The sequence below is a fragment of the Dermacentor andersoni genome, chromosome 2, assembly GCF_023375885.2.
Source record: "Dermacentor andersoni chromosome 2, qqDerAnde1_hic_scaffold, whole genome shotgun sequence".
Taxonomy (NCBI): domain Eukaryota; kingdom Metazoa; phylum Arthropoda; class Arachnida; order Ixodida; family Ixodidae; genus Dermacentor; species Dermacentor andersoni.
In genome coordinates, this window is record NC_092815.1 from 158,968,989 (window position 1) to 158,995,747 (window position 26,759).

Genomic DNA, 26,759 nt, shown 5'->3' on the forward strand with positions numbered 1-26,759 from the left:
GCAACGGGCCACAAGATTGACTGGGATTGTTCGAGAGTTACGGGCAAGGAAGAAACCTGAAATCGCGGCTGTATCTGGAATCACTGGAGATACAAAAAACACGTCACACGCTCAATAAAAATGACGGAGCCCTCTCCCCCGTCCTACACGCGCTACTTACGTCACGTTCTAAGTATACATAAGCGTCCGTGAACTTTCCTACATCCCATTGTGAGCAAGGCTTCCGTAGGGTAGCAGAAACGTCCTTTAAATGTATTCCTTTTTTAGTACTTCTTTCGGTCGCTGTCCGTCGTTTTATTGCTTCATATAGTTTACTTGCTCCTTTTTTCATGCATCATGTCCTTTTTGCTATGTTGAAATCAAGTATCGGCATGATTGCTTGTAGTGTATGTTTGTAGGAGCGTTATTGTATGCTCCCTCCCTGATAAGATATTGTAAATGATCGCAGTATCTATAAATAAATAAATAAACAAAATAAATAAAAATTTTGTTTCGTACAATTTTTCCTGTAGCTTGTACATAAGGTGCCACTTAGCTGTCGCTGTGTGGCATATCTATCTATAGAGGTTACGTGCCACTCGTCGAAGGCAGAAGGGCAAAAGCAACTTTCCATATTTAGAACCGCGGTCACCATATCGCCATCGCTATTTCTTCAATAGATGGTGCGCACGCGGGCACGCAGCACTCCGTTCACGCGCTGTCTAGAACGTTCGCGTTGAAGATCGTCTTTTGAGAGTCGACACTACGATATTAACAGCAGAGCCTCAAGTAGCATCGAACGCAGGTCTGGTTTATGACACCACGGAGAGAGCACGGTAGAGGCGCGCCGTCGCCAGCGCCGGAGGACCACCGTGTGTGGCGACCTGACCACGCAGCGTTCGTGGGCGCCGTGGGTCTGATCGCGGCTGCCGTGTGCGTCGCCGTGCCCATCGGTTTGCGTCTGAGCCTGATACGTTGCAAGGGCAGCGAGTGCCTGTCGCTAGAGCGGGACATGAAGCGCGCCATGGATCCCGGTGCAGACCCGTGCAGCAACTTCTACCAGCACGTCTGTGGCCGATGGGTCAGTGGAAAGACGGACTTCGCATATGTCACCTACAAGTACAGGAACTTCCGGGACAAGGATCTGATGCACGAACTGGTGACGGGCGTCTCGCTGACTCCGAATCGCCATCAGACCACCCGTGATAAGCTGGCCCTACTGTACCTCAGGTGAGGCGCCTCTGACGGGGCAACGGCCTTTCTCCTTTTGGCGCAAACAAGCTACCAGTCGGTTTGAGAATGTTCTCTCAATGTACAACTAACTGTAGACATTATTGGTTCCCTGTCACTAGAGAAGCTCGAGATTATCAAAGCTGGAAAACTGGGACCGCTTTGTAGATGTGCTGTAGATTAGCATGTTTTATAGCGATAGTATGTAGACAGACTCTCGAGGCACGTTTTCGCCGTCGCTGTAGTCGCCACGGTGCTGTAATCTCGATGCGCTGCTTACGCGTGACTGGCTCAACCACAAGGAAGAAAAATTCGACGGATTTTCGGCGTCGGTGCTGTGACGTAGTGGGGCAGAGGTACGTGTTGAGTGAGCGTCGGCCTCAACGTCGTATTGTTCATGACGACCGAAAGTCCATCGGCAAATTGTTCCTTGTGGTTAGTGCTTTAGGTTCCAGAAAGCGGACAGACGCGCAGTGCGTTTGTCTTCAAAAACGACGATGCCAATGAGAAGCATCGTTCCGTTCTGCTCAAGCGGCAGTGCAGTTGAGTAACGGCAGCGTTCCGCCTTCCGCTGCTTCCACGAACGTTGTGGGCACAAACACAAGCGTTCGTGCTGTGCACCTGTCCGCACCGATCCGTTTGAGCGGTGTAGACAGTAAAGTTTAAGCAGGGTCCTTCGTTCAAGCTGCAAATAGTGACTGCTTTTTCTGTCTATACTTGCGGACAACTATATGTGGCTGTGAAGGAAAAGCTACGGAGGCAAAGCGCGCACAAGTCAGAGCGCTTCTGAAATTATTTCGGCGTTTCAACCTCCGTTAGTTTAGGCTAGGGAAGAGAAAATATAAACACCCTTTATTAACAGTTAAATAAGACAGAACACACGTCCTAGTGAAATAATTTGACTATCTTGGGGCTTTTCCTTTCCGCGTCTGGGCAAACGCGATACCGTTGCACGTGGTAGCTGCGTCGATCCAGAGTCTGTTACGAGCAACTAAAAGCACTGTCAACGCTGCCGGACTACTTGCCGCCGTGACACATGTGCAGCAGCCACGCGTCTTTAGCTTTCCTTTCATTGCCACCGAAAGTTTTCCGCGATTATAGTCTTACAACATGTTCACTACCGAGATGGGACGCCTGCGACGCCGCTGGCGGCACTTCTGGTTATGCCAGCGTTGAGACGACTGATTTAGCTCGCACGCTGCGTCACGGGAAGATGTCCTGCCGGCGTATTGTTAGAGCACCGTTAAAAGCGGTTCAGAGCAACGCCTAACCTGGCCATCACGTTGATTAAGTCGCCCTTAATGTGAGACTCGCCATTCCTTTTATTTAGGAGGCGAGTGAAAAATAGGATAGGGCATTTCCGTTATCCTTGTGAATTTCTCATTCATGTTCTATCGAGTAAACTGCAAGCAATAAAACGCTAATTTTACGTAAAGTAATGTGAAATGTCCATAGTATCACCCTGACACTCAAATCTAGTCCATTGAATGAGCTCTCGAAACATGCTTCTCGAAATTTCGCGGTGGGAATCCGTCATTGAAGTCCACCATAAATTTATTCGGTTCGTTAGGGATACTGTGGAAGTATTGAGATCTCAACCAGCCTGGCCTGTAGTGCACTTAACAGCAAAGTGTTTCCGCAAATTAGACGCAAGGAACTGTGTTATGTGCCTGCATAATTGCTGCTGCAATGCGTTTCATGCATGGATGGTACAATGGTGCCATCTCGGAGGGCTCCTGTCACGCAGAGGCTGTCGCCAAGACAGCGTCTGTGGGAACTTGAAGAGCGTAATTCTTCTCCCTATAATAACAATTGCGAAACTCTGCGAGCGAAACCTGCAAAATGCTAGAGAGCGCAGAAACAATGCCAAACTAGGCGTGGACAATAACGAGGCTGTTAAGCTTGCCAGTATATGCGTCTACCGACAGCGCTGAACAGCTGCTGAATTCTTTAAAACTGGAGGTCGCGCTAAAAAGGACGAACACACGATGAAAAGACGACACAACGACGAGAAAACGCTACTGACACCTGGTTTATTTTTTTAAGAGTTCATATTTTAAGAGAATCACAACACATGCGCACAACCGAACTGCGCCAGCCTTCTTTATCGCAATATCGCAAACAGTTACGGGAAGTGAAGATAGAACACCTAAGCAGAAAGAAGTGAGCACATGACCAATTGAAGAAAAGCCATATGTTATGATTTTTCAAATCTCTCCAGAAGTGTGCGCTCAGCCGAGTTCAAATTTATTGAAACATCGCTGATGCACAGACCCGCCTTTTCTTGTATGTGGAAAGCTTCCCGCAAAACTCTAGCTTTTGCGCTTGCACTTCTGCCCAGAACCTTTGCTTCTTTGATCCGCGGCACGCACTTGCAAACCATCACATGCGAGACTGAATTCGCAAGTTGGTCCTGTTTTGCTAAGTTTTGAGAGTGTTCCCTTAAGGGGTCATTGAGGCAATGCCCCGTCTGCCCTTTCTTGAGGAGGGCACTTTCCGCAGGACAGGGGAATAAAGTAAACCACTCCTAGGGCACACCTGACGAAGACATCTTCATGCTGCTTTTTGCAACAGCGCTGACCTTCACCGCAGATGCGGGGGCACAGCTTCACCAACTTTTTTGGCGCAGAAAAACAAGCGGAAGATTGTGCCTGCTGGCCACTTTTTCGAGGTTGTGTGAAACCTTGCGAATGTAAGGCATCACCTTAGGTTTGGTCTTCACGCGTTCAGGTACAGCCTTCATTCGTCGGGGATCAAATTTCTTGAGGAGGGTTTCAGCAACTGCTAGAAGGACCGAGCACGGGAAGTCTACGCCCAAAAGCCTGCGAACCTGATTCTCAAAGCTAAAAAGCATTTCGTGCGGGCACGTCTTTTGAAGCGCCGATTCCATGCAGAGCGATGCAATTGCTCTTTTCACGGTCTTTGAATGAGGTGCTTCATAGGGAAAACGCTCTTTGCACGTGGGAAATACGGCCAACAGGTGCGTCCCTTAGTTATCCTCAGCCTGAGGTCTAGAAAACGTATCTCGTCATTTTGCGGCAGTTCATAGGTAAAAGCCAGGCCTTTACCATGGGCGTTAAAAGCACTTAAGACATGTCGTATAGAATCTTCAAAAGAAATGTCATTACGAGCTTTTAAAAAGATCAAAAAATCGTCGACATATCTAGAAACCTTTAAAACCCGGCCTCCAATAAAATATCGATACAAAAGGCGATCAACATGAGCTAAAGAGATGTCGCAGAAGATAGATGCAACACAGGACCCTATACAAATGCCATTGCGCTGCAGAAAAGGCTGCCTGTCAAAAAGAATAAGAGTGACACTCAGATAAAATTCTAAAAGCTTAAAAAAATTATCAAGAGACACTCCTGCTGTGGCCTGAAAAGAGAGTTCGCCTGAATTTTCGACAGACATCTTCACAGTAACTAAATGTTCAGGTTGAGGGACGGAATAAAATAAACCCTCCAGATCCACAGAGAAATCATAACCGACACGGTGGTTATTCTGGAGAAAGATTGTAACTTTTTGGGATTTTTTTGTCATGAAGGAATCGTTCACTTTCATCGACTGAATCTTACATAGTAGAAAGCGGCTGACACATTGCTGCCAGGTTCCATTCTCACTAATAATGGTCCTAAAAGGGACGTCAGGTTTGTGAGCTTTAGCTGTGAAGAAAGCATTCAAGGAGTTACCTCTGCAGTTTGCGATATCAATGCCTAATTTTGTCAGGTTCAACTCTTTACAGAAGTTCATGAACCTCGTTTTTACACGCGCATCGCTTTTCTTCACTCGCACAAAGTTCTTCTCAACTGCTTGCAAGGCTTTTTCCTTGTAAATGCCCGCATGCATGACGACGAAGCCTCTGTCTTTGCCCGCTTGTAAAAGAGATAGCTTGTGTTCCTTGAAATACGCGACAATCCCGTCTAACACACGTCTCCAGGTACGACTGGCCGTGTTGGGAAGAATCTTAGTGATGCTGTCTACTCCCTCAATAAGGCACCTCTCACGGTCTTCTCCTTTGACCTTCTGGGCAATGTTTCTATTGGTGGCGAGCAGGTCGTGAGCTGGCACAAATGCATCAACAGCGTATTTTGGCCCCTTTTGCAAAACTTGCTGGACCTTCTCAGGGATCGTGACATCCCCTACAACCACAACTGCCTTCTTGGGTGCACGCTCATTCCTTGCAACATTACTGAGAAGGTGCTTAAGAAAGAAGGACCAAGTTACCTCTGTGATTTTAGCAGCCTGGGACTTGAAGGTGCGATACCCGTGCAGCGAGCCACTCTGGGTATTGGGTATTGCAGGCCAGGTGTAGCCAGTCTTGGAAGAGCCTTACTTGGCACCAGATCTCTCCTCTGAGAATATTGCACAGTCCTTTAACATGGCCCCAGGAAGGCTTGATAGGGCCGAAGAGCGCGACAACTTCATCCGGAATCCAGCCTTTCCAAAGGCAGAAGGCTAGGCGTCGAGAGCGGCAAGTGGCATTGACGATGTGACCCAGAAGGTTGATGAACGAGGGTGACTTCACGTGACACGCCGAAGGAGAAAACACACAAAAAGATGGGCCCACTGTACTAGAAATATGCTTCAAGAAAACTTGGTGCTGGGCTAGTTGATGTCTTCTTTAAAACTGAAGTTCAGTGATTGTTCAGTTGTTCAGTTCAATTGTTCAGTTTAAAACTGAACAATTCAGTTTTATAGAATGCATCACTAACTAGCCCAGTACCAAGTTTTATTGAAGCTGCTGAATGGAAGCTACATCCTTCCTTACACCGCAGAAGACTCACTTAGCTTGGCGCAGCACTTCCCGGAAGGTCTTCGGATCGTAGTTGAGTAGTACATAGTTTTTTAAGGGAACGGCGGATTCGTCTCAAAATAACATGGAAGCGTAAGCTCATCGATGAGTCGGGGCTTTCCAACTGCTGTTTGCCATAAGTGAGTCAAAGTGGTGCGTGAGCACCCTTTGATAGGCTTTGCCACGTAATCGAATTCACGTCCTATCAGTGCATGCGTACTTGGTTGTCACAACGCTTTTACGGCATGTATTCTTTCTTATTCCTTCTCTCTTTCTTCGGACAGCTGCTCCCACCTTATCAACTTTAATAGGAGCTGAAACCAAACTGTGACACCATATCGGGCGCCTACATTTTTAAACCTCTGTGTGAGAGAATGAACGTATGGCATTACCGTTGCTTTTTTACTCCTTTCAACCGGGCTACTACGCTGCCCCAAGTCGCGTTTGAAGGGATTTAACTTCCTGAAGATTTGGCCTGCACATGAGAGAAGGACCCAATCCTTGAAACCGCCCTCCCTGCATCGATGTACCTTTGCCTCGGGACTACTGCTCCACTTATTATGACAAGACTTCTTGACTGCCATACCCTTGTAGCCGGCTGCTATCCCATGTTTTACAAGTTTTGAGTGGCATGGCCTGTAGTTCAACAGGAGCTCCTCGCTTCTAGGGGAGTACTGCCAACACAGGTGATCTTGTTCGAAGGTTAGCTTTAAATATAAGTAATGCAGTATGCTATGTTTGGGACTTCATGCGTGAATTTGAGTCCGGAATCGTTTTGTTTAAAAACATCAAGAACACCTGGCACACTTTCAGGTTCGAGGGATTCGACAAGCACAAGAAAATTATCTACGTACCTAAATTACGTATAAAATCATTGGCCGAGTGTTTCTCCACTTTTTTCTCAACACGGTTAAGAGAAATATTACTTACGCCTGAGGCTACTTTGGAAACTATACACACACCAGACTTTTGCATATATGTTTGGCATTCCCAAACAACGTACGTACCGTTGAGGTAGAGAGACAGGAGTTCTAGAAAGGATTCAGTGTTAAATCCTCATTCACTTAGAAATACGCGCTTATAATTTCCCTCCTCAATGTATTCCTGAACGTGCTGTAGGAGCGTGTTATGTGGACGGAAAGAAAACAAATCATCTGCGTCCACGCTTAAACCGGAACATGATCCTGGGTTATTCTTCATTAGGAACTTTACGATCTCTTCCGAATGAGGAACGAGGAACGGGTCTGCCACAGTAAGCGTCGACAAATGTTTAAGCACGTAGAAACAACTATCTGCCAGGAGTGGTGTTCGGACACAATTGCCCTGAAGGGGACATTGGGTTTTTGAGTCTTCGCCGCAAAGAAAATTTCAAGAACGGGTAGCTCAGCGTTGTTCACCTTCTTTGCTCGCGCTTCTAGATTGAACAATAACAGCAAAGCTACTGCATTCTGTTTGCAACGAGTCGGGTTGTTTTTAACAGGCCGAAAATTCTTTGCAGCTGTGTTGCGGGCCTTTTTCACAAGTGCTTTCATTCACATCGAGCATGCGGGCACGTTTGACGTAAGGTTTCAAATAACCACCGTGTTTTTTCCAATTAACGCAGTTCTGAGTCAACGCCGGGCGTGTCCCATTCTCTGTTCTCTTGTCCGATGCACGCCTTTGCGCTGTTTTTAAATGTAATACTTTCATTGGGAAAAAATCTAGGATATATTTTTTTAATCAGCCTCGAATTTACATTACCATGGTGGAACTAAGCTACTTGACGTGTGAGCCCATTCAAGTAGCCAAGGCTCCATTTCAGAGGTGAAGTAGGCCACGCGCTGGCTTCATCTCGGCTGTTGAGAAGCTGCGGGAACTTCGACTCCAGGTTGCAGCATGGTGAGATCTATCTCGAAATTGTGCACACGTTTAGACAATATGAATGATCGTGAAAGACAGGCGGTTAGTCACCGCAACCTCTCTAGCAGGGCCAGTGAGTCACCACAGGCTTGAGGTTGCCTCAAGTAAAGTACGTTGAAAAAGGCAAGTTCACAACATGTTTTGTTGATAAGAAGTGTTGAAACGTATTCCTCATAATCTCGTTTTTGGAATCCGCCGTTGAAGTGAATAGTGAATTGTGTTTTATGCACTCGGCGAAAATGTCCGCGTAGAAACGAGTATGTGCGATTGACTTTATTTTCGAGCGAATGAGAATACGGCCACCACTGTTCTTTACTTTGAAAGTGCGTTTATTAACCTTGAATGGCAGGCGGAAGGACCGCACGAAGGGCACAGCAAAGAAACTCTCAGCCGGCGTCAACAGTTCGCGATGTGCATTCTCACCTACTGCAGACAGTGTCCCACTGCTGCACGCGTTGATTCATCCGCACTACAATACCATTTTTCTCCCATGTAAGGCGAGCTTAAGACCTATATTGTTACGGTGCATTTGGACAGGACTGTGGACGCAACAGAGACGAAGAGGAAGTGGTAAATTGTAGCTTGGAGCTGTGACCTTTGTACCAGCCTGCGCGATTATACCACTAACTTTTTCCCTATGTAGACAGTTGTGCATTCATTTGTGCGTCGACCAGGCACGTACCAAGGATTTTTTTTCGGGGGGCGGGGGCGAACCAGGGTAACTTGCAATGAGGGGGGGGGGGTACCTCATTGCAATGAGGGGGGGGTACCCTCATTTGCAATGACTATGCAAATGAGGGAGGGGTACCTTTATTAGTACATATGTGACTAACGTCCACCATTCGCCATAAATACGCGTACACCGACGAAAGAGAAATGAAATAAGGTGTATTTTACAGGTACGCCTGTGCGATACACCTCTCCTTTACTTGGCACCTCTCCTTTACTTGGCAAACAAAGAACCACGTCAAATGGACTCGCGCAAGAAATAAGCGCAGAGAGAACACTGCGAAGGACAAGTAAAGAAGCGAAAGTGCAAAATAAATATTACTTTAGTAGAATAAAACTTAAAAAAAAAAACAGCAGTTGGCAACAAAGGAACACGTACCGCGCGGAGTTAGGCTACTCCATCAGCCAATCACAGAAGCATACAAAATCGTCGTTGTGCGGCCTTTTCAAAATGGCGTCGTACTTGATGCCTTCGGAGCATCTGCTGTTCTTGAAGAGTCTTTTCATCGGCGGAAGGAATGAGCTGTGCAACAGACATGGACAAAATGTGTGGAGTCTTCAAAAGTCTGCGTTGCGGTTCATTTCACTGCTGCAACCATTTTAGTCATTAAACTTCACTGCCCAATTGAAGTGATACTTCACAACAAATAGTTGTAACGAAGCAAGCATGTTATTTCAGTTCAATAAGGAATTAGGCATTCCCGATTCCATTATAATAGGCGAGAACAAAGGCAAAAAAAAATTACGCGCAAATAATTTTATTTTTGTAGTTACCGCCTTATTTGGGTAACAGAAAGAGTTTGAAGTACGAATTATTTGCAGTCTCGCGGAGGAACGGTGGCTGGCGGTTATGAGGGCGTGGGCGGGGCTTCATTGCAGACTCAAGTTGTATACAAGTATAGTAGCGTATTTTTGAATTAGTTCTCGAAGAATTATACAGAAATATATATTTGCGGTACAATCACAGTTCTTTTGGATCTCTCGTTTACTGCTCTACCAAGTGCCACAACCGACTCGTATTGCTATTTGGGAAGTTACGTAACAATGCGTGGCCGCCAGTCGCGTACAACCGCGTATGGTGCAGATAGCTGCGATTCTAGACTTACTGCGCCCACCGCGGAAGGTTAGAACAACACTTACAGACGCACAGCAGAGAATTGGCTGCTTTAGGCGGCTCGAATGATAACTGTAGAAGCGTCATTCAGAACGCACAGAATTGTCTTCCACTTCCGGCGGCGTTTTTTCTACTTCCTTTTTAAATAAAAGGATGTTGATCCATAAATATTATCATAAAAAACGGTTGTGTTTGTTAATTTTTTCTTTTCCTTCCTATTTGGCTGTCGCCTTGGCTCTCTCTAGTCGATAGCTTCATTTCTGAAATCCTTGCGATTCTGGTCTCCAGTTGGCAATTTTGCACGAAAAGAGCTGTACAATTAGGGAAAAGCCAGACGAGTTCACGGGTGACAGTCATAGTGCCTATGAGTTTAAGGGTTACTGCAGGGTTTGATGATGGACACTGTCTCGCATTATTTTGCACTTTATCTAGCACATATCACGGGTATATGGTTCCGAGGAACTGTCAGCGTCGCGGCGCGCAGTCGCTCGAGGAAATAATGAAACAAAAAGAAAAGCGCAAATGGCATTTCCTCTGGCCGCAACTCGTTCCACGTGCATACAGACCAGCTGACCACGCACTGAATCCCTTTCCTGGTCCCTAGATCAGTTTAAAAGAAGAACGTTGAACTAACGGAGCAACAACGATGCGTGTGACCGTTGAATAGACGGCGACAACTGAATGCATCTCGAGTTAGTCGCGCGGCCACCGAATTGATGAGGAAACCGGCCTTCACATCCCAGGAGACGCCGATAACTACCTCCATACAAAAGGAGGGAAAAAGGCGCGAAGTGTTGACCGCGGAATAGCTGTCAAATCTCAACATGGATTCGGCGGCGCTTTAGGAATGCGTGTGTGAAGTGGTGGCGTGGGCGGGGAGGGGGTGGGGGTATGCGTCTTATTTATTTTTTTTTGGGGGGGGGGGACGAGCCCCCCTTGTGTACGTGCCTGGATCGATCGTCCTCTTCGTGACATTTGGAGGAGGTGTGGTGTAACGACTCAACGGAGTTTCGCAGTGGCTGTCGCTTCGGCTATTTACCGATGTCGTAGGAAACGGTGCTCAATTCGGCAACGCTTGCGTCGACTGTGTCGACTGACGCACTCACGCATCCGCGTGATCCAGGAGCCTTCCGCGGTACTGATGGCGCCGACATCAATGACTGGCTGGAGTTTATGAGTGGGTGAGCAGCCACAAAATATGGGATCCCACAGTTATGCTGGCGAACCTAATTTTTCACTTGGCGGGAAATATACGAGTGTGGTTTAAAAACCCCGAACTCCGTGACTGCGATACTTGCAAGCAGAAGGTGCGAAATCTTTTCGGAAAACAAGTGGGTCTGGAGGTCGTCACCAAGAAAGAGTTGGCATCTCTAATTCAGACGTCCACCGAAGGCTACGTCACCTATATACAAGACGCTGGTACTCTGTTGGAAGGGCGACGCGGAAATGCCGGAATATGAAAGACTAGGGAATATCTTAAAAGGTATAGCCGATGACGGCTTCAGTTTTCTCATTTGTAAGAACTGTACTTCGGTTATTGACATCATCACGGAGTGCAAGCGTTTCGAACAGGTGAACAGCCGTCGTATCTATCAGTCATTTGCGCGGTTTCCCAATACGGTTTCAACATCGTCTTGCGAAGACCGACAGGACTCTCCTTCGCGGCAGAGCAGCTTCAGAGCTCCTGACGAAGATTGATTGCCCTGAGCAAACGGATCGCCCTGACATGTGACCTGCGCCTGTGTACCCAGTTTTCAATGTGCACCCCTTGTTCGGGCTATTGTGCGCCAAGAACTCGCCAATGTCGGCTTGCGGTCAGTTTGCACCGCGGTCAGTTCCGGGCCAACCGAAGTTCCTTCGCCCGTGTGTACTCAAAATGAATGGGTCCATCGAGGTTCTCGCCACATAGCAGAGTGGCGAACACCGGATGACCGACCTATATGCTTCAGCTGTCGCCGCGTTGGTCACGTCGCTCGACACTGTCGCAACTGCTGGTCGTCAATGCCGTTCTCCAACGGACGGCGGTTTTCGTCATATCCAGCCCCAAGCCCAGCCGAAGCTGCACGCACAGCTGATCCCACCGCATGGTGCCATCAATCACTGTCCGATCACCGTGTGCATGCGTTTCTGCATCGGGCTTCCTCTTTGTAACAATATTTATATCGCGAGAAGCCACAATAGCGATTGAGCTTGTTACTGTGACAAACAAACTTTTGAGATACGGCACAACATGATAAAATAAATAATGTGCATATTGTATGGAATTTGACTGGCTTGAATATTTACACTCTGTTTGATACTTACGCAAGTTTAATGAATATGCTCATAGTCGCGCCCTAAACCTTGGGTAAAATTTACTCTTCGTCATGCAGTTTTATGGACTGCGAAAAAAGTTTTTTTTTTAATTTTGTAATGCACAGATCTGTCGTGTGATTTTCAAACAACTGCCTTCAATTTTAGTTAGCTTCGTGACGTTTGTGTCCTTATGCTGACAACAGGTTTTTATAATGAAAATATGCAAGTTAGCTTCAGGGCAACTTTACTTGTCCCTTAACTACCGGTTGACCCCAAACTTTGCAAATAATAGGACCAGATTGCTGCGAATCAGACCCAGTTTCTCATTCCTGCCTCACGTGGCAGCTTGCCCTAAGTTGACGGTTGTATTTGAAACCCGCTATTTAAAGAAAAATCGTATTTTTGAACCTTTTCCTGTGCAGCTGCCACGCAGAAGTTAACAACGAGGAGTCCATTGGCGATTTCCTACGTGTCCTTGGACTGACCTGGCCGAAGCGCTCCCACTCAAGTGCCTTCGAGGTATGACGAACCTTTAGTCAGCACTGCGCATGTCTGCCTCTTTGTCACTTACTCGCGCGATCATCCGGGAAATATAGGAAAGACTTCTGGTGTCGGAATTGCGACCATGGCACATGAAGGCTTTCGTGGACTCATCAAACTGTACATCCTTGCCGGCAAGGTACATTGAAATGGTGTTTGTGACACTCGAGTGCTCTACTAGACACGTAACCACAATACGTGGTCTAACGCAAGTTTAGTATATGCCCCAGTAGGAATGTTATGTTTTCATACTTACCATACCTTCCTGCACCAATGCCCTGACTGATCGCAGTTTAGTAGAACTGTCAACGGCGGATGCATACCACTTAAGAACACCTCAGACGTGAGCAGGTTACGAGTTGTGTCATGTGAACAGAAAAATAAACATGCACAGGTAACTGTGAGCAAAAACAAATCGTCGACAGGCTCATAAAAAAAAAAACGGAATTGAGTCTTGATTCGGACACACAAAATGTAATTGACATGCATCGCAAAGCTCGCAGTGCCGAGTTTGGACTGCAGTCCTCAATTTAAGGTTATATTCGTGAAATGAAAAACAAAAGTTCATCCACCGGATTGCGACATGGAGCTACAAAGGAAAGCTGGACCAGGACTAATTTTTCCTGAACTGCGAAGTATTCTTGCTGAGAAACCCAAAGTGCTTTCCGTTGTAGCTTCGTACTGGATTAGGGTCGATGACCATTTCTCCCTTTCACGATGCTTCCACTAGCTTGCGCGAATCTGCAGCACTTATTTTCTCAAGTTACACTCATCAGCAGAGAAGAAAACTTTCCTTGCCGAAGAGTGCCAGCCAGGTCCGAATACTTTTTCTCCGGGGCATGCGTAAGCCTGTAAGAGGCAATAAAAAAAAATGTTACTTCACATGCCCTTCTACGGTGATTCTTGCGCCGAGTGAATCGCTAAATGTTCGCAAAGCCCCAAGCAACGCTTACACAGGAGGCAGGTGTAATGCAATAACGCTCGTCATACACGCAGTTGACCTTTATGAAGTCGAAGGAGTTCAAAATTATGCGGAGCACTCCATTTCGTTGTCGCTAATATCCTATACGTATGATTACACAGTTAAATCTGAACGTTGAATAAGGTTTAGGTGAAGTTAGTAGGTCAAGCTGAATAGAGGAGTGAGCGCACAGGTTGGATCCGGATGCCAGATTAATCTCAACAATAAGTGACGCCGGATAATTACGACAAAATACGTCATATCTTAGAAGCTCTATCCACCGTGGGACTCTGTACATGTGGTCCCCGCACAGGCGGCGTTTCGAAGGGATGGGGTAGAATGCATGAAAAACGTCGAGTACACTCTTTGGGTACAGCCTGAAGATCTCCCATGGTGGAAATAATCCGCAGCCCACAAATAGGACGCCCCGCATAGCCACGTACTCGCAGCCCACCCGGCCTTTGCTTGGCGTAGACGCCGCCACCACCATCGTCCTGCCGAACAGCTAGAACACAGAACAGCACTCGCATAACATGTCAGCTTATGCGTTGGCGCATCTGTACTATGTGTGCCGGTAGCCGGATCTGTTCTCTACGGCATTAGCCAATGAAGGAACAACTGGTACTTAAATATTCTGACTGCAACAAACACAGGCATTCAAGCGCATAGCTCCCTTGTTAAGCGATGCCTTTTAGGCCTCCGTTCCCGTGGTTTAGCTAGTATGCCGGTTTCTCGCCTCGTAAAGTGGGCCGATCCAACAGACAGCGAAATAATGAAATGAGCCAACCCCGGAGACTATGTCATAGTAAAATAGGGAGATCCTCAAGACAGTGTAATGAACGCTCTCGTGGGTCAAGTGAGGAGGATTCCCGCGTCCTCCCGTCTTGTCAGCAGGCACAATCGCTAGGCTTCGAAACGACGTGCAGAATATGACCAGTTGTATAGCGTTTATTTCACCCCTTCAGGAAAGCTTTTCTCCTTATGTATTCAAGTATGTCCGTTGGATATGGACGTTTTGTCTAGTGCCTGATTCGGTTCCACAGATTATTTCAAATATTTGAGCTGTAGTGAACGGTCCGCGCAAGTCCTCATGGATTGGAATTTTTGGTCTCTACTTCAGGTTCTGGACATTATGGCGGCCGCGTCTCTGGATTACGGCTTCTCGCTTGTCTGGACATTTGCGATAGGCCGGCACCCACGCAGGCCCCGAAAGAGCGTGATTTATGTGATGCACGACTTAGGCTTATTCCTATGGAACGCGTTGACCTCGAATCTGGCGAAAGCAGACAAGCTTCCGTACTTTCTGCGCCTCTGTGCTGAACGGGTCGGTACCACCGGGCAGTCGTACGACCCTATGATCCACGACGTCATCAGCACACACGAGTAAGTTTGTGCAGCTCTGTATTTCTTCTTCTGATATGGTAGTTTTAAAACACTATTGAGTGTTCCTCAGCAAGGACCTTCCAAACGGTGTAGAATATGCCCAGTTATAGGGGCTGAATTAGCAACTCTCTTCGATGCTGTCACCACCAGCTGCGCTTACAAGCCGAAAACATTTTGTGAAATACAGGCGCACAGCGCAGTTTTACGTCCTGGCAATCGTTTTTATCTTTATTCGTTGCGCGACGAGCTGACAACCTCGGCACAAGTACCTTCAGCAAGCATTCAGCTTGACCAACATTCAGCTTGCTGAAGGTACTTTCTCGGGCAAGAAAAATCCCGCGGAGTGTCTTCCTTTGCAGAAAAATAATTTGCACCCTTAAAAGATAATGAGGGTGTCAATATGTCTAACTCACACCCACATAGCCTTTTGGATGTAGGGTGTGAGATCAAGATCGATTTACAACTGTTTTCACATTTACTACAGAAGCAGTACTTGCATGAGGCTTTTGACTTTAGACTGGTGATTGTCGCATCACTAGGCGCTAACCAAAGGGGCTTGATTTTGCTAAGCCCATGCCCTTTCACCCGGCATGAAAATCATGCTGTGCACCTGTAACGCGTTGTGTATTAGGAAGACGAAACACGCAGCTCAAGTTCCTAACCAAAGCGCGCGCCATAGGGGTGGTTTAACGAGCTTACGAGGCCAATAGTTATAAGCTAAGACTGTGCTAAGACTAAGCTAAGTCTGTTTGGCGCTTTAGTACTTCAGTAACATGCACCAACTAGCCCAACAAAAAGTTCTGCTGGAATGAGCTTAGAAATTTTCTGAAACTTTTCTGAAATTTTCTGACCGCTCCGAAGCTCAGGATACTAGGTTGAACGTCTCCATCAGCTCAGCATTGTTCTTTGTTGCATCTTATCTGCATCAAACGGCACGCTGTGCTGTGAAGACTGATGACTGCAATGCCGTTGAAGTAATTTTAAACTGCGAACAGCCATGTCGACGTATCTTTGAGTTAGTCTGCAACAGTTCGACGTGGCTCATCACATCGGCGCCGCACGCGATTAGGATTCTTAGCAGTGCATTCCAGAAGCGCCTGGTTTGAGTATACTTCGACCAGTCATGAAAATCAACTTCGTATAGCCTCGAAAGAAATATGTCACAAAAATATCAATAACATTGGAGTAATAATGTCATTAATAATCGGTCTGCAGCCACTCGACTTCCCCGTCACCTTAGCAGGAAAACTCTGCGTGAGGCCCAGTAGTGATGCACTGGAAAAAAAACGCATGTACTGTACAACCCAAAAAAGAAGACAGTACTCCTCCTAAGTCTACTACGCATATTGTTCCTCCCGCTGCAGAGCACATGCCTTAGTAGGAGTCATCTCGTTGTATTCTTCGTCTTTATCTCTCCGAGCACACTTATCTGCTATTCCTTTTCAGGGAGGTTGGAAACTTTCCTTGAGTATAACCCTGCCTGTATAGTACTGTTGAGGCCTCCGCTCTGCACTAAACTTAACTTGTGGCTGGCATAAGAAAACTGAGTGCTCCTCCAGTTTTCGCCTAACTGGTAACCACTCTCTTCCTGTTTTCCAGTGTAAGTGGGCCCCGTAAACCCCTAAAACATATTCCTTAGTTCTCATCTTTGGGGCCTGTGGGTCAATAGGATCCCGCTACGAGCACTTGGGCTGGTTCCACTTGTATTTCGGTTGAATCCATGGACACACCGCCAAAATTTGCTATAACTCTACATTCGAATTTTTTTTCTGTTCAAGCACTTTATAACGGTTATTAACGTTTCCCTTCTTTTGTCCTTGCTGGAAATGCGCTGAAGGTACAACGACACGAATAGACTGCTACAATTACTCACCTAAAACTAACTTTCAAACATTGCTTTTACTTCTAACTACTTCAATGCGATTTCCTAAAGAAAATGAGAACGTTGCCGCAATTAACAACCTCACACGCTTTGCGAAGTAGCGTTTTGCTTTTTCTAGTCTTTTCTGAACACGCCTTAAAAATCAACTCCTGCGATTTGTCGAGGTCGGGTATGTAAATGAAATTTCCTTAGTGCATTCTGCATGATCCCGTCATTTCTTGAGAATATCAGGTTTGAGGGTTGCGCAGATTTTTAAAAGTGAATTTCGTTCATTCCCTCGAAGCACCTGCTTTGCCTGTACTCAACTATACTGGCCACATTGCGTTATGTCGTAAAAGGAGTTATACGCAGAGCATGCTGGGAATGAATGGCAGCTGACAGGGCTGATGAGTGAGCTTTTGATAGTGAAGTAGTGTTTGCCGTGATAAGATACCGTTGCAAAAACTTGCATCGTCCAGGCCACACTTCAGTGTCGTCTGGACCATGCAAGTTTCTGTGCCCGCCGCGGCAGCTTTGCGGCTATGGCATTGCTAGCGGCCACGGATTTGATCTCAACCGCGGCAGCCGCATTTTGACGAGGGCGAAATAAATGGACGTGAACTTGGATTTTGGGACTCGTTAAGGAATATCTTGGTGTCAAAATTATACCGGAGTCTACCCCTACGGCGTGCCTCCTAATCCGATTGTGCTTTTGGCACGTACAGCCCCATTTTCATATACAATACTTTTGCCACGGTGGGATGTGCCATGTGATGTAATGAAAATGCTCAACCCTCTCAGCTGTTGTGAAATATGGCGCTCAACAACTCCTCAAGCAAACATTTTTCCCTGTGTGTTCTGTGTACTGCGCAGACAAACAGCAGTAATGCACGCAATGTAACGTTTAACATGAACTCGCCACTCTCGTGTTAGACTAAACGTTGAAAATATTAACCTGTAGCCGTCAACATCACCCCTAATTATCGTCAATCAAAGCATCCAGCGCTGAAAGCTTTGCTTACATCGATTCCCACGGTGCGGGGGATCTGCATAATTTTATTTGGGGTTATCGAAGATATACTTCGCTCTTGTGACACGATCAAACACACGTTAACGACAGCATACCTCCATCGCCCGAACGGCCTCAATGATTGCCTGAACCGAACTTACAGATATGCTCTCGATGTATGTCTAAGATCTCCGTGACTTGGACGCCGCCCTACCATTTGTAACGTGCGCGTACAACTCTTGACGTCACGGCACCGCTCTTTACTCCCACTTCTATCTCCTTTTTGGATGTGACCCGACATTGCCTTTCGTCCCGCTTCTGCCAAATGGTCTCGCGACGCCATAGCTACATCCACCAAGGCACGCCAGATTGCCCACAGTCGCCTTTATGAGTCGCAAGCAAGGCAGAGGTTTCTTTATGACAAGCGTCATCATGATGTCCAGTTCTCTGCCGGCGGCGTTGTCCTCTTTTGGGATTCTTCACGGCATGTGGACCTCTCGGAAAAACTGCTCCCCCTGTACTCTGACCCTTACCGCGTCGTCCGGCAACTCAGTGCTGCCACCTGTGCAATAGCTCCAGCGGATGCTTCCCCGTCGTCCAAGTCATCGGAGCTCGTCCATGTGGGGCATCTCAAGCCATACCATGTGGTCACTAGCTAGCAGGTGCCGGGTCTGCGCTTTGGCCGCCGGGGGTTATTTCACGGTGCCACAAGAGCGACAAAGAAGACGATCACCAGCAACACGAGGGAAACAACGTAGTGGGACTAGCCTAAGGTTCCGCCTTGCTGGTTGCTCCGGCCATACCTTCTGCAGAGCAAGCGTGGTCCCATTTAACCTTATATCTCTGCCCGTATCAATGTTTACCGTAATTTCGCTCCATCGTTATCTTTGCTTTGGCGCAGTTGACGTTTTGAAATATTCAAGAAGTATTCGCATTTAAGAATAATGACTATTCTGTTAGAAGACCGAATCGAATTAGACACTATTCGATTTGTTATTCGAGACTGTCCAATATTTGCACGCCCCTAATTAGGTCCCTGGGACACAGGAAATGATTGGCAAGCATAAAACATATTGCAGAGGGACATGTACTACCTGCGAGCACTTTGGTAAGAGCTGCAGAAAGCATTTGATGAGCTCTTCCAGATAGCCATAGTGGTTCTTCTAAAATACTATAAAGCATTTTGATCCCTTTCTGTTATCTCAAGCTTTGCAAAGCAGTGTCTGCCTATTTGGCTGCTGCCATGCGCTATAGTCTGATGTTTGCGCTGCTTTGTAAGAATTCTGCATATTGCCCAGAACGGTGGCTGTTTAAGTACCGCCTCAACACTCCTGGAGATCCACAAAATGGGAGTAGGTCTCGCTCTCCCCATTATATTTCCAGGACATGAACTCCCAAATAAAGGTAGTGGAAACACCAACACATCTATCATGTAATTTCAGCAGTCCACAGCTTATTCGTTACAAAGGTACAAATTGAAATGTAGGTCCCGAGGACTCTGATTCACGCACCAAACAAGCAGGTTGTAGTGATCGCAGGGACTGTGGTGATCCAACATGTATGGGCAAGTTTTACGTAAAACAGGTCTCAGGTTATTTGTTTCGTGAAAACGTTCTCAAATGTGGAGTGTAGCATGTTATGGTTAGAAACCTATTGCTAGTACCTTTTTAGTATATTTGCAGTGCCTAGCACCAAGCGCAGAGAAAGAAATGTCCCGACATTGAATAGAGGCATCAATTATATTTCTCGCACAGTCAATCAAACGACCAGTCGTCAAATGAGTTATTGCAGGGGCGAAAGGGCCATATGCGAAACATTATGCCTTATGGCAAGTATAATCAAGCGAGGTTTTTAATCTTCGTACGTGTCAAACGTCACTTTCTCCTCATCCACTTTGAAGTTATGCTCTCCTTCGAGGTGCTGCCACAAGTTGAGATGTGTTGCAAAAAGCTTGGGGCACAAATCACTTGCGAGAGTTCGTTTTTTACTGGGTATATTTGCCTCCTCCTGTACTGCATTCTGCAAAGCTGCTTCTACGTGTCGATTTCTTATGTGCTTTCTTTTTTAATTATTGCCATTACAAAAAGTCTTCTCGCAAAATTTTCAACAATGCGTCCCGACACCCGAATTAGACAAAGCGATGTTAGGCGTAGCGCTTTCACAGCTGTCCACGCACCCAAAATGTTTGCAGCCCCCCCCCCCCCCCCCTTTTGGGGCTCATATCTTGCCCCAAAACGATAATCGTCATCCAATTCGCCCGATTTTCTTTGTTTAACACTGCGAAACCAGAACTTCTAGATCACGAACGGCATGCGCGTTATTGTCGTGACACAGCATTCTCGACAGGAAAGTAGCGAGCGCACATTTTTCAAGAAAGGAAACGCAAGCAGGGCAGATGACGGTATCGTTGTGGGACAAGGCAAGCCCCAAAGTGTGAAAACTTTTTTAAAGAATGCATTTGTGTGCACATGGCAAGAGCGAGTCGGCGGCGCAAGTGGGTGACAGCACGCGAAGCACCAGGTACAGCGTACGTTAGGGCAGCTTTATTTTCCCGGTTTCTTGAAGCATAGAATAAAAATGCGTTTTGAGGATGCTGTAAACCAACTCCGCGCTATGTAAGCTGGACATGTGCTCTGAGATTCCATGCGTGGTCAAATCTCAGCAGCCATCCATTATGAATGTTTGCTTGCTACTTTGCTCATTGGATGGCACCACAACTTTTCACGACGGCGCACGGGGCGCATTTGTTCCCATTGGCCGCCGCTCGTGGTTTGCTTCGGAAACATTGCAAACCACGCAGCGCTGACATCTAATACCGATGAAATGCTGCAAGACATACAGATTGCGCAGAAAATCAGCGTCGCGTCACACAGATACTGTGTATGAGTCGCAGTGCTTCGCAAACTGCTTGATTGCTGATTTTAGTAGCAGGTTCATGCTTGCAGTGTGCGTCGCCGCTTCCCGCTTCTTATGTGCTGATTGCATGCAGTCAGAGTGGTCCTATGAACGCTAGTGAGGTACACTGAACTGGGGAAACCGAAATCAGCCTCGTATCGACCAGCTTGACGGGCCGTTAGCTCAGGGCGCCAGGCATTTGGGTATATGCGGGCGAACCCCTCGGCTGCAGGTATGATCTCCGCTGAACAAAACCGGCAGCGGCTCTAGCTCCACACAGACTGCTGGCAAGCACTGACGATCATGCATTTCAGCTTCGGAAATATGCTGCACCACAGCTGGTGCGGCAATCGCGTTGTCATTGCGATGTTTTCGCTCTGGGGCCGACTTCACGAAGAGTGACTGAGCGACAGTCTGCAGGCAAGTTTTGTCTTTGACGACGTCACGAAATCCTGTCGCACTGCGACTACTCGCTGTCGTTGGTCGCGTCGGTGGCGTTGTCAGCCCTATGTGACAGAATGCCTTTCAATGCGCCACAGTCATCCGGCTAGTCGGCCAATTATCGGCGTCATTATCTTGTCGTTCTCTTCTCGTCGTCGGTGTCGAGTCGGCACAGTGTGAATGCGCCTTTAGGTCTCTTGGCTATGGACACGTCAGGCTCTGATACTTAGGCCTCCCATCTCCAAGCCATTAGCCTGTGGCCAGATCGATGCCGCGGTACGCTCTTTGCAATTTCGAGTTTACGTGCGATACGAGCATCCATCTTGGCATGTGATGCTCTATCCTATACGCACGTGTTTCCCTATTCGAGCATAAAACCAGTCTACTCTTACCAAATCAGAAAATTTAATCTATTGGTGATACACTCGCTGCGGAAACTCTAGTGTGTGGGTGCAACCACACGGTCGGTACGAAGCCTCCTTATTTGCTGAAGAAGAGCTACTCTACATGAGACGTACGGTGGTATAGCTTTGTGTGTTTGAATCGTATGCGGTCCAATAACGTACCGCATCCGATGAATTCCGTAGCTCACTGAAAGACATTATCTCCGCCAAAAAGACCGTATATCGTAGTCCTCAAACATAACTTCAGCCTCATCGTCTCTTATTGCAGTTCGATAATGCACATTCTGAGCAACGAATACGCGGCCAGCTACATACCCGAGTACATGAACTACAGCAGCGCAGACCTGAGAAGGGCCGTGAATCGCCACCTGCCTGACCGATCACAGGAATGGTCACCGGACATGTTGGTGTGCCTGCAGCTCGAGCAGTTCTCCCGCTTCCTCGACGAGCTACGCAGTCCGGAGAAAGCCGCTAGCTTAAAGCTTTACCTGGGCGCGTACCTGGTCTTTAAAATGATGACGTTTGCATCACGACACTTAACGTACGCTATGATGAAAGCAGAAGGCATGATTTCCCAAATGGACCGGTACTTGAGGGCGCAGTGCACGGACCTGATCGACACTGCCTTGCCCCTGTCTGCCCGGAAGTTCCAGCAGGACAAGATTGATAGCGCATCGCGACTTGCCATCTTCAACATCTACGCCCGCGTGCTCCGAGCGCTCGTGGACGTCGTCGCCGGCCACGACACCGATATCGCCTCCAGTATAGCCGAATATGCACAAACACTATCCCTCGGTGCCTTCAACTTGACCATCAGGCAAGAGCAGCTGGAGGCGCTCTACGCGTTCGTACCTCAGCTAAAAATTGAAAAACTGCGGTCATTTTTGGACCTGTACACCACGGCGATGAACTCTACACTAACGGTGCTTAAGGATTCCACCAACGTCCTCAGGGGGAACCTCGCGCATGTTCCACACTTGGCCACCAATCCCGTCTACCGTCTTCTAGTCGCACGCGAGATAGCGATCCCGCCGTATGCGTTATTGTGGCCCGTGTTCCACCGCGAATATCCCGCAGCAGTGAACATGGGGTTGCTTGGAACTTTCATCGCCCGAGGTCTGGTGGACATGGTGTATTACATGTTCTTCCAGGTGAGTGAATTGCTTTGTGTTTTGTTCTAACTAGACAAGTTAGCAGCACCTGAAATGTACGCGCTCGGTGTACGGACGTTAAAGGGGCCCTGAACCACCCCTCGGGCTCGGTGAAATAACAGAGCCCGCCAGTCGCATACGATGCTGTGAACTTCTCAGCCAACTTTTTCTGTCGTACGCGGTGCGTGGAACTTGCGAGCGGAGCCCGAAGTCACGTTTCTCTGAAACGCTCTCTTTTCAGAGAGAAACCTGCTCCTCACTCTCTTCTGGATGCTTAATTTCGTAATAAAGCAGATTCCCATACGCGGCTGCTATTGGTAGCTGCGGTAGGCTACGCAGCGTAGGTACCATGGCCGCCGTGGGATGCCGCCACTAGTCCACTGGCTACGCGCACTGCGGCTCGCCTAGGACAACCGTGTTTAGCTTAGGTTTAGCGCGTCTTAGGCACCGAAATCGGAAGTGGTCGTGCCTACTTTAACAAACAAATTGAAATTCGAATTGCGCGCCACGGTGACCTTTAGAAGGCGCAGCGTTGTGGGCACGCCCCACTGCACCGTAGCCCCCGCAGTGCAAGGCATTGAAGAAGGAACGGGAACACCGCGGAAGCCGTGTTTGACTGTCAATAACTCCGCTTCTGCTGAACGCATTGACGTATTCTTTTGCGGCAAAGTATTTATGAAATAGCCAATTTTCACTTCAAATGCCTTTCCCCTCTTCTATAGAAAGTGGTTTAGGGATCCTTTAAATAGACCATCGCGGTTATTACTATAGACCATAAATGTGGCAACATATTTCTTTACCAACAGATAGCCACATCTGTAGCAAGGCGAGGAGTGGATGCCGGTTTCTTGAAGTTAATTTTCTGTGAATGTTTCTTTTATTAGCTCCAGAAACGCAGAAAATTTCACACTAGTTCGATTGAATATATTGGTAAATCATGACTGACGTAACCCCTGACTTCGCTGCAATGAACGTATTTGAAGTGAGCGCTTGCACAATTCTGTGTCCTCCTGTAACTGTAGATTTTGCTCAACAGCGGCAGCCATGGAGGTACAGCTTTTTTTGTTCATGCTTCAATAGTGATATGAATTACGGTCGGGTCGGGTTGTTTTCCTGCGATGGGCGGTAATATTTCCTGGTATTCGGATCGAGCAAATGCGTGTTCTTTACAGCTTGTGACCTTTATGCTTATAAATGCATGTTTGGCTCCTTTATGTGTGTTTAATTTAGTACGACGGCACAGTAAAACAAAAAAATACAAAAGTTCGCAGGCGTTAACGTGCACAGTGATGTCTGTAGTGCATGCCCCGTTACCGCCGTTCTCATGAAAGCAAAACGTTGTACTTTCGAACACGAACTCAGACAATGCTTGCGACGGATTTTATACAATGCTTTTCACGCACGGAAGCACTATGTTCAGGATTTACTGCGAGGCCCCGTAGGTAGAACTTGAAAAGTGGACCTTTTGAGACCGTTCTCAAAAACTGCGCGTCCTTGGCGTAGAACCAAGGTGGCATTACGGGGTGCTATTTCTGGCAGTGTACGCTTTGGCCATGCCGCCGAATTCCGCTATGTTGGCTTACTGAGCCAATCAGAGAGGCCCTAGAAGCCATGTGGGCCGATTAGGTCTGACAGATTGGTGGATTGAAACGATGATGAAATTTATAACATCCCATTAACCGCTTCACGAAAACTTCGGTTGACATAGATTTCTAAATGTGCGTCGGATTTGAGTAGTTTTTTTTTTAGAGAACTTTTATTTTCACTCAATTCGCGCATAAGAATAATAATGAGCAAAACGAGAACAAGGTGAAAGCTGGAGCCAATGTTTCTAAAGTGGGCTTTTCTTCAAGGCGAGTATGCTTTCCTCGCCACAGTATATATGTAATAAGCGGATAAGGATAATAAGCGGTTTAGAACGCGAAGACAGAGCTTTCCTATGTAGAATTTTGCGGCGAGACCTGTGAGAATTCAGTATGACGTCACGGATTTCTAGAAATTGTCTCATATTAGCGTGTTCTTGTGTGGGAAACGCTTTAGAAGCCTGCTGAGTGTTTAACTCTTCTGGAATATCATGTAGTCATTTTTTACCGATAAGCGGGTAAATATATCCGGCCCCCGTCAGGGCAAACATTTATTTCTTGTATTGAAGATGCATGCTTTGTGAAGGGAGTGCCTTAAGATTTATTTTTAGCGTCAGTTTAAAAGTTGAATGGGAGCCGCTCATTCCCGGCGGTAATGAGATCACGGTGGACCACAGAAGAATATTTAGCTTCTCTCGGCGGCACTTCGCCATCTTTTGTGCTGCTCTGTGCCACGATAGTTTGCTACAATGTTTAAGCATACCGTAACAAATTGGTTGCTGCTTTGCAGGATAAGGACTTCCAACACCTGCCTCTGGCCCAGGTGAAGTTCCCACCTGCGCTGCTGGACTTCATCGAACGCCTTAGGCTAAGTCTCAAATACAGCCTTAAGAGTTTAAAAAACGGCACAGCGTCGAGGATGGAGGTCGAGGAGCTGATCAAGGAAGTCATCGCGGGACACCTGGTGAGCAGAGCTCTTGCCACGGTGTCGTCGTCGAAGCCCACCGCGTACTTCTCAGCGCTGCCCGCAGAACGGCTCTTGTACATGGCCACCTGCTTCAGATACTGCCAAATGACACCGAAATTGAGAAGCTTCGCCGCCTGCAACGTGGTTGTGCCGCACCTTCCCGGGTTTGCGCGGGCGTTCGGCTGTAACATTACGTCGGGCTCCGCGTTCTCCTTGGGTGACATTCCTGAAGCAGCGCCGAAGAACGAGGACGTTGCGCGCCGCACTACTGAATATGTGACGGTTTAATACTCCTATCCGAAGACCAGATGGAACAGGAGTTGATCCTTGTTTTTATACGTTCTGTTGTTCAATCCACCTCTCTATTTAGTTGGTTCTAGTCTTCCTGAGATATTTATTTGTTTATTCCACAATTGCACTTGTCGATACAGCGCTTTCATAAATTTCCAGCTAGCCTGCATATTGACCACATTGGTAAAGCCTTTCCGTATATTGCTACAGAGAAAAAAAGTAATTTTAATACTTTTAGTACTTATATTAATCTATCGGATGAATGACTGCAGAAATGAGGACAATACAGTGCGCGATGGTGGGACGTGAAGTCGTACGAGACAAAGTAAAAGGTTCTCAGCGGACGGGAAGATGTCTATTGTGGAACGAAAGAGTCCCAGAGATGCTGAGTGGACTCCTACAAGTACTTATTTTTGCGACTCGTACATAACATATTATCGTAGTGACAATGACATTACAGCGAAGTGCATTAGCCGTGGGGAACGATCACGTTTGTGTATATGTTTGAGTGCGTACGCGCGCTTTTGTGTATACGTGTTCTCTTCTGTGCGCGTGCTGTGTTAACGCAGTGTTCGTGCGTGCGAGTGCATAAGAATAGGCTAAGGGTGTGCTGTACTCATGATTTGTACTTTGCTGCACTGTGTACGCCTGGTGTCCATATTATACCTCCACCTACTGGCGGCAGTGGCCGGCCGCTCCAGGCACGTTGCTCGTATTCGCGGGCTTCTTTTACACGCGGAAAAACACTTGTATGTACACGTATTGAGCAACAGAAAGCTGTATCGGGGAGTGTTTGTTTATGTGGCTCTGCAACTTTCTCATTAACACTTTTCATCTAATTGGAATATTTCAGAAGTTGGATAATATATAATTTGGGAAGCTAATTACACTAATTGTGTAATTAGGTGAAATGCAAAAGATAATTTGGGTATCTCCAAACGACGGCAAACAACATTACCTCGGTTCTATACAGCTTCGTGTCATTTGCATACTTTTATATCTTGGTGAGTGATATGCCGATGCATTCTAAGACGACGCGACCAAATGCATGTTGCTGACTATTGTATGGAGTAAGTCGCACAATTTATTTTGTATTCTGCTTAAGCAGTGGAGCAGTGAAGTTAGGCGAAAAATTCAAATTAGAAAGCTATTGGTCCGTTTGCAAAACGTCCAATTAAACAGTTTCTGACTTGCTATCTATTAAGTCTTAGTAGTTTGTTGCTTATTACAAA

General features: G+C 47.0%; 1 protein-coding gene across 2 annotated transcripts; it reads left to right on the forward strand.

Annotated features, from left to right (window-relative positions):
* The first annotated feature begins 660 nt into the window (after positions 1 to 660).
* On the forward strand, positions 661 to 26,231 carry LOC126540915 (uncharacterized). 2 transcript variants are annotated; one of them, XM_055076097.2, is made up of 3 exons: positions 661 to 1,209; positions 12,464 to 12,560; positions 25,060 to 26,231. In XM_055076097.2, exons 1-3 carry the CDS (start codon positions 794 to 796, stop codon positions 25,522 to 25,524), a joined length of 978 nt encoding a protein of 325 aa, XP_054932072.1. In that variant the 5' UTR covers positions 661 to 793; the 3' UTR covers positions 25,525 to 26,231. The 2 variants fall into 2 exon arrangements, with proteins under 2 accessions (XP_054932072.1, XP_054932071.1); XM_055076096.2 differs by lacking the exon at positions 661 to 1,209 and adding an exon at positions 21,804 to 22,686 and having other exon boundaries at positions 12,471 to 12,560.
* Positions 26,232 to 26,759: the final 528 nt, after the last annotated feature.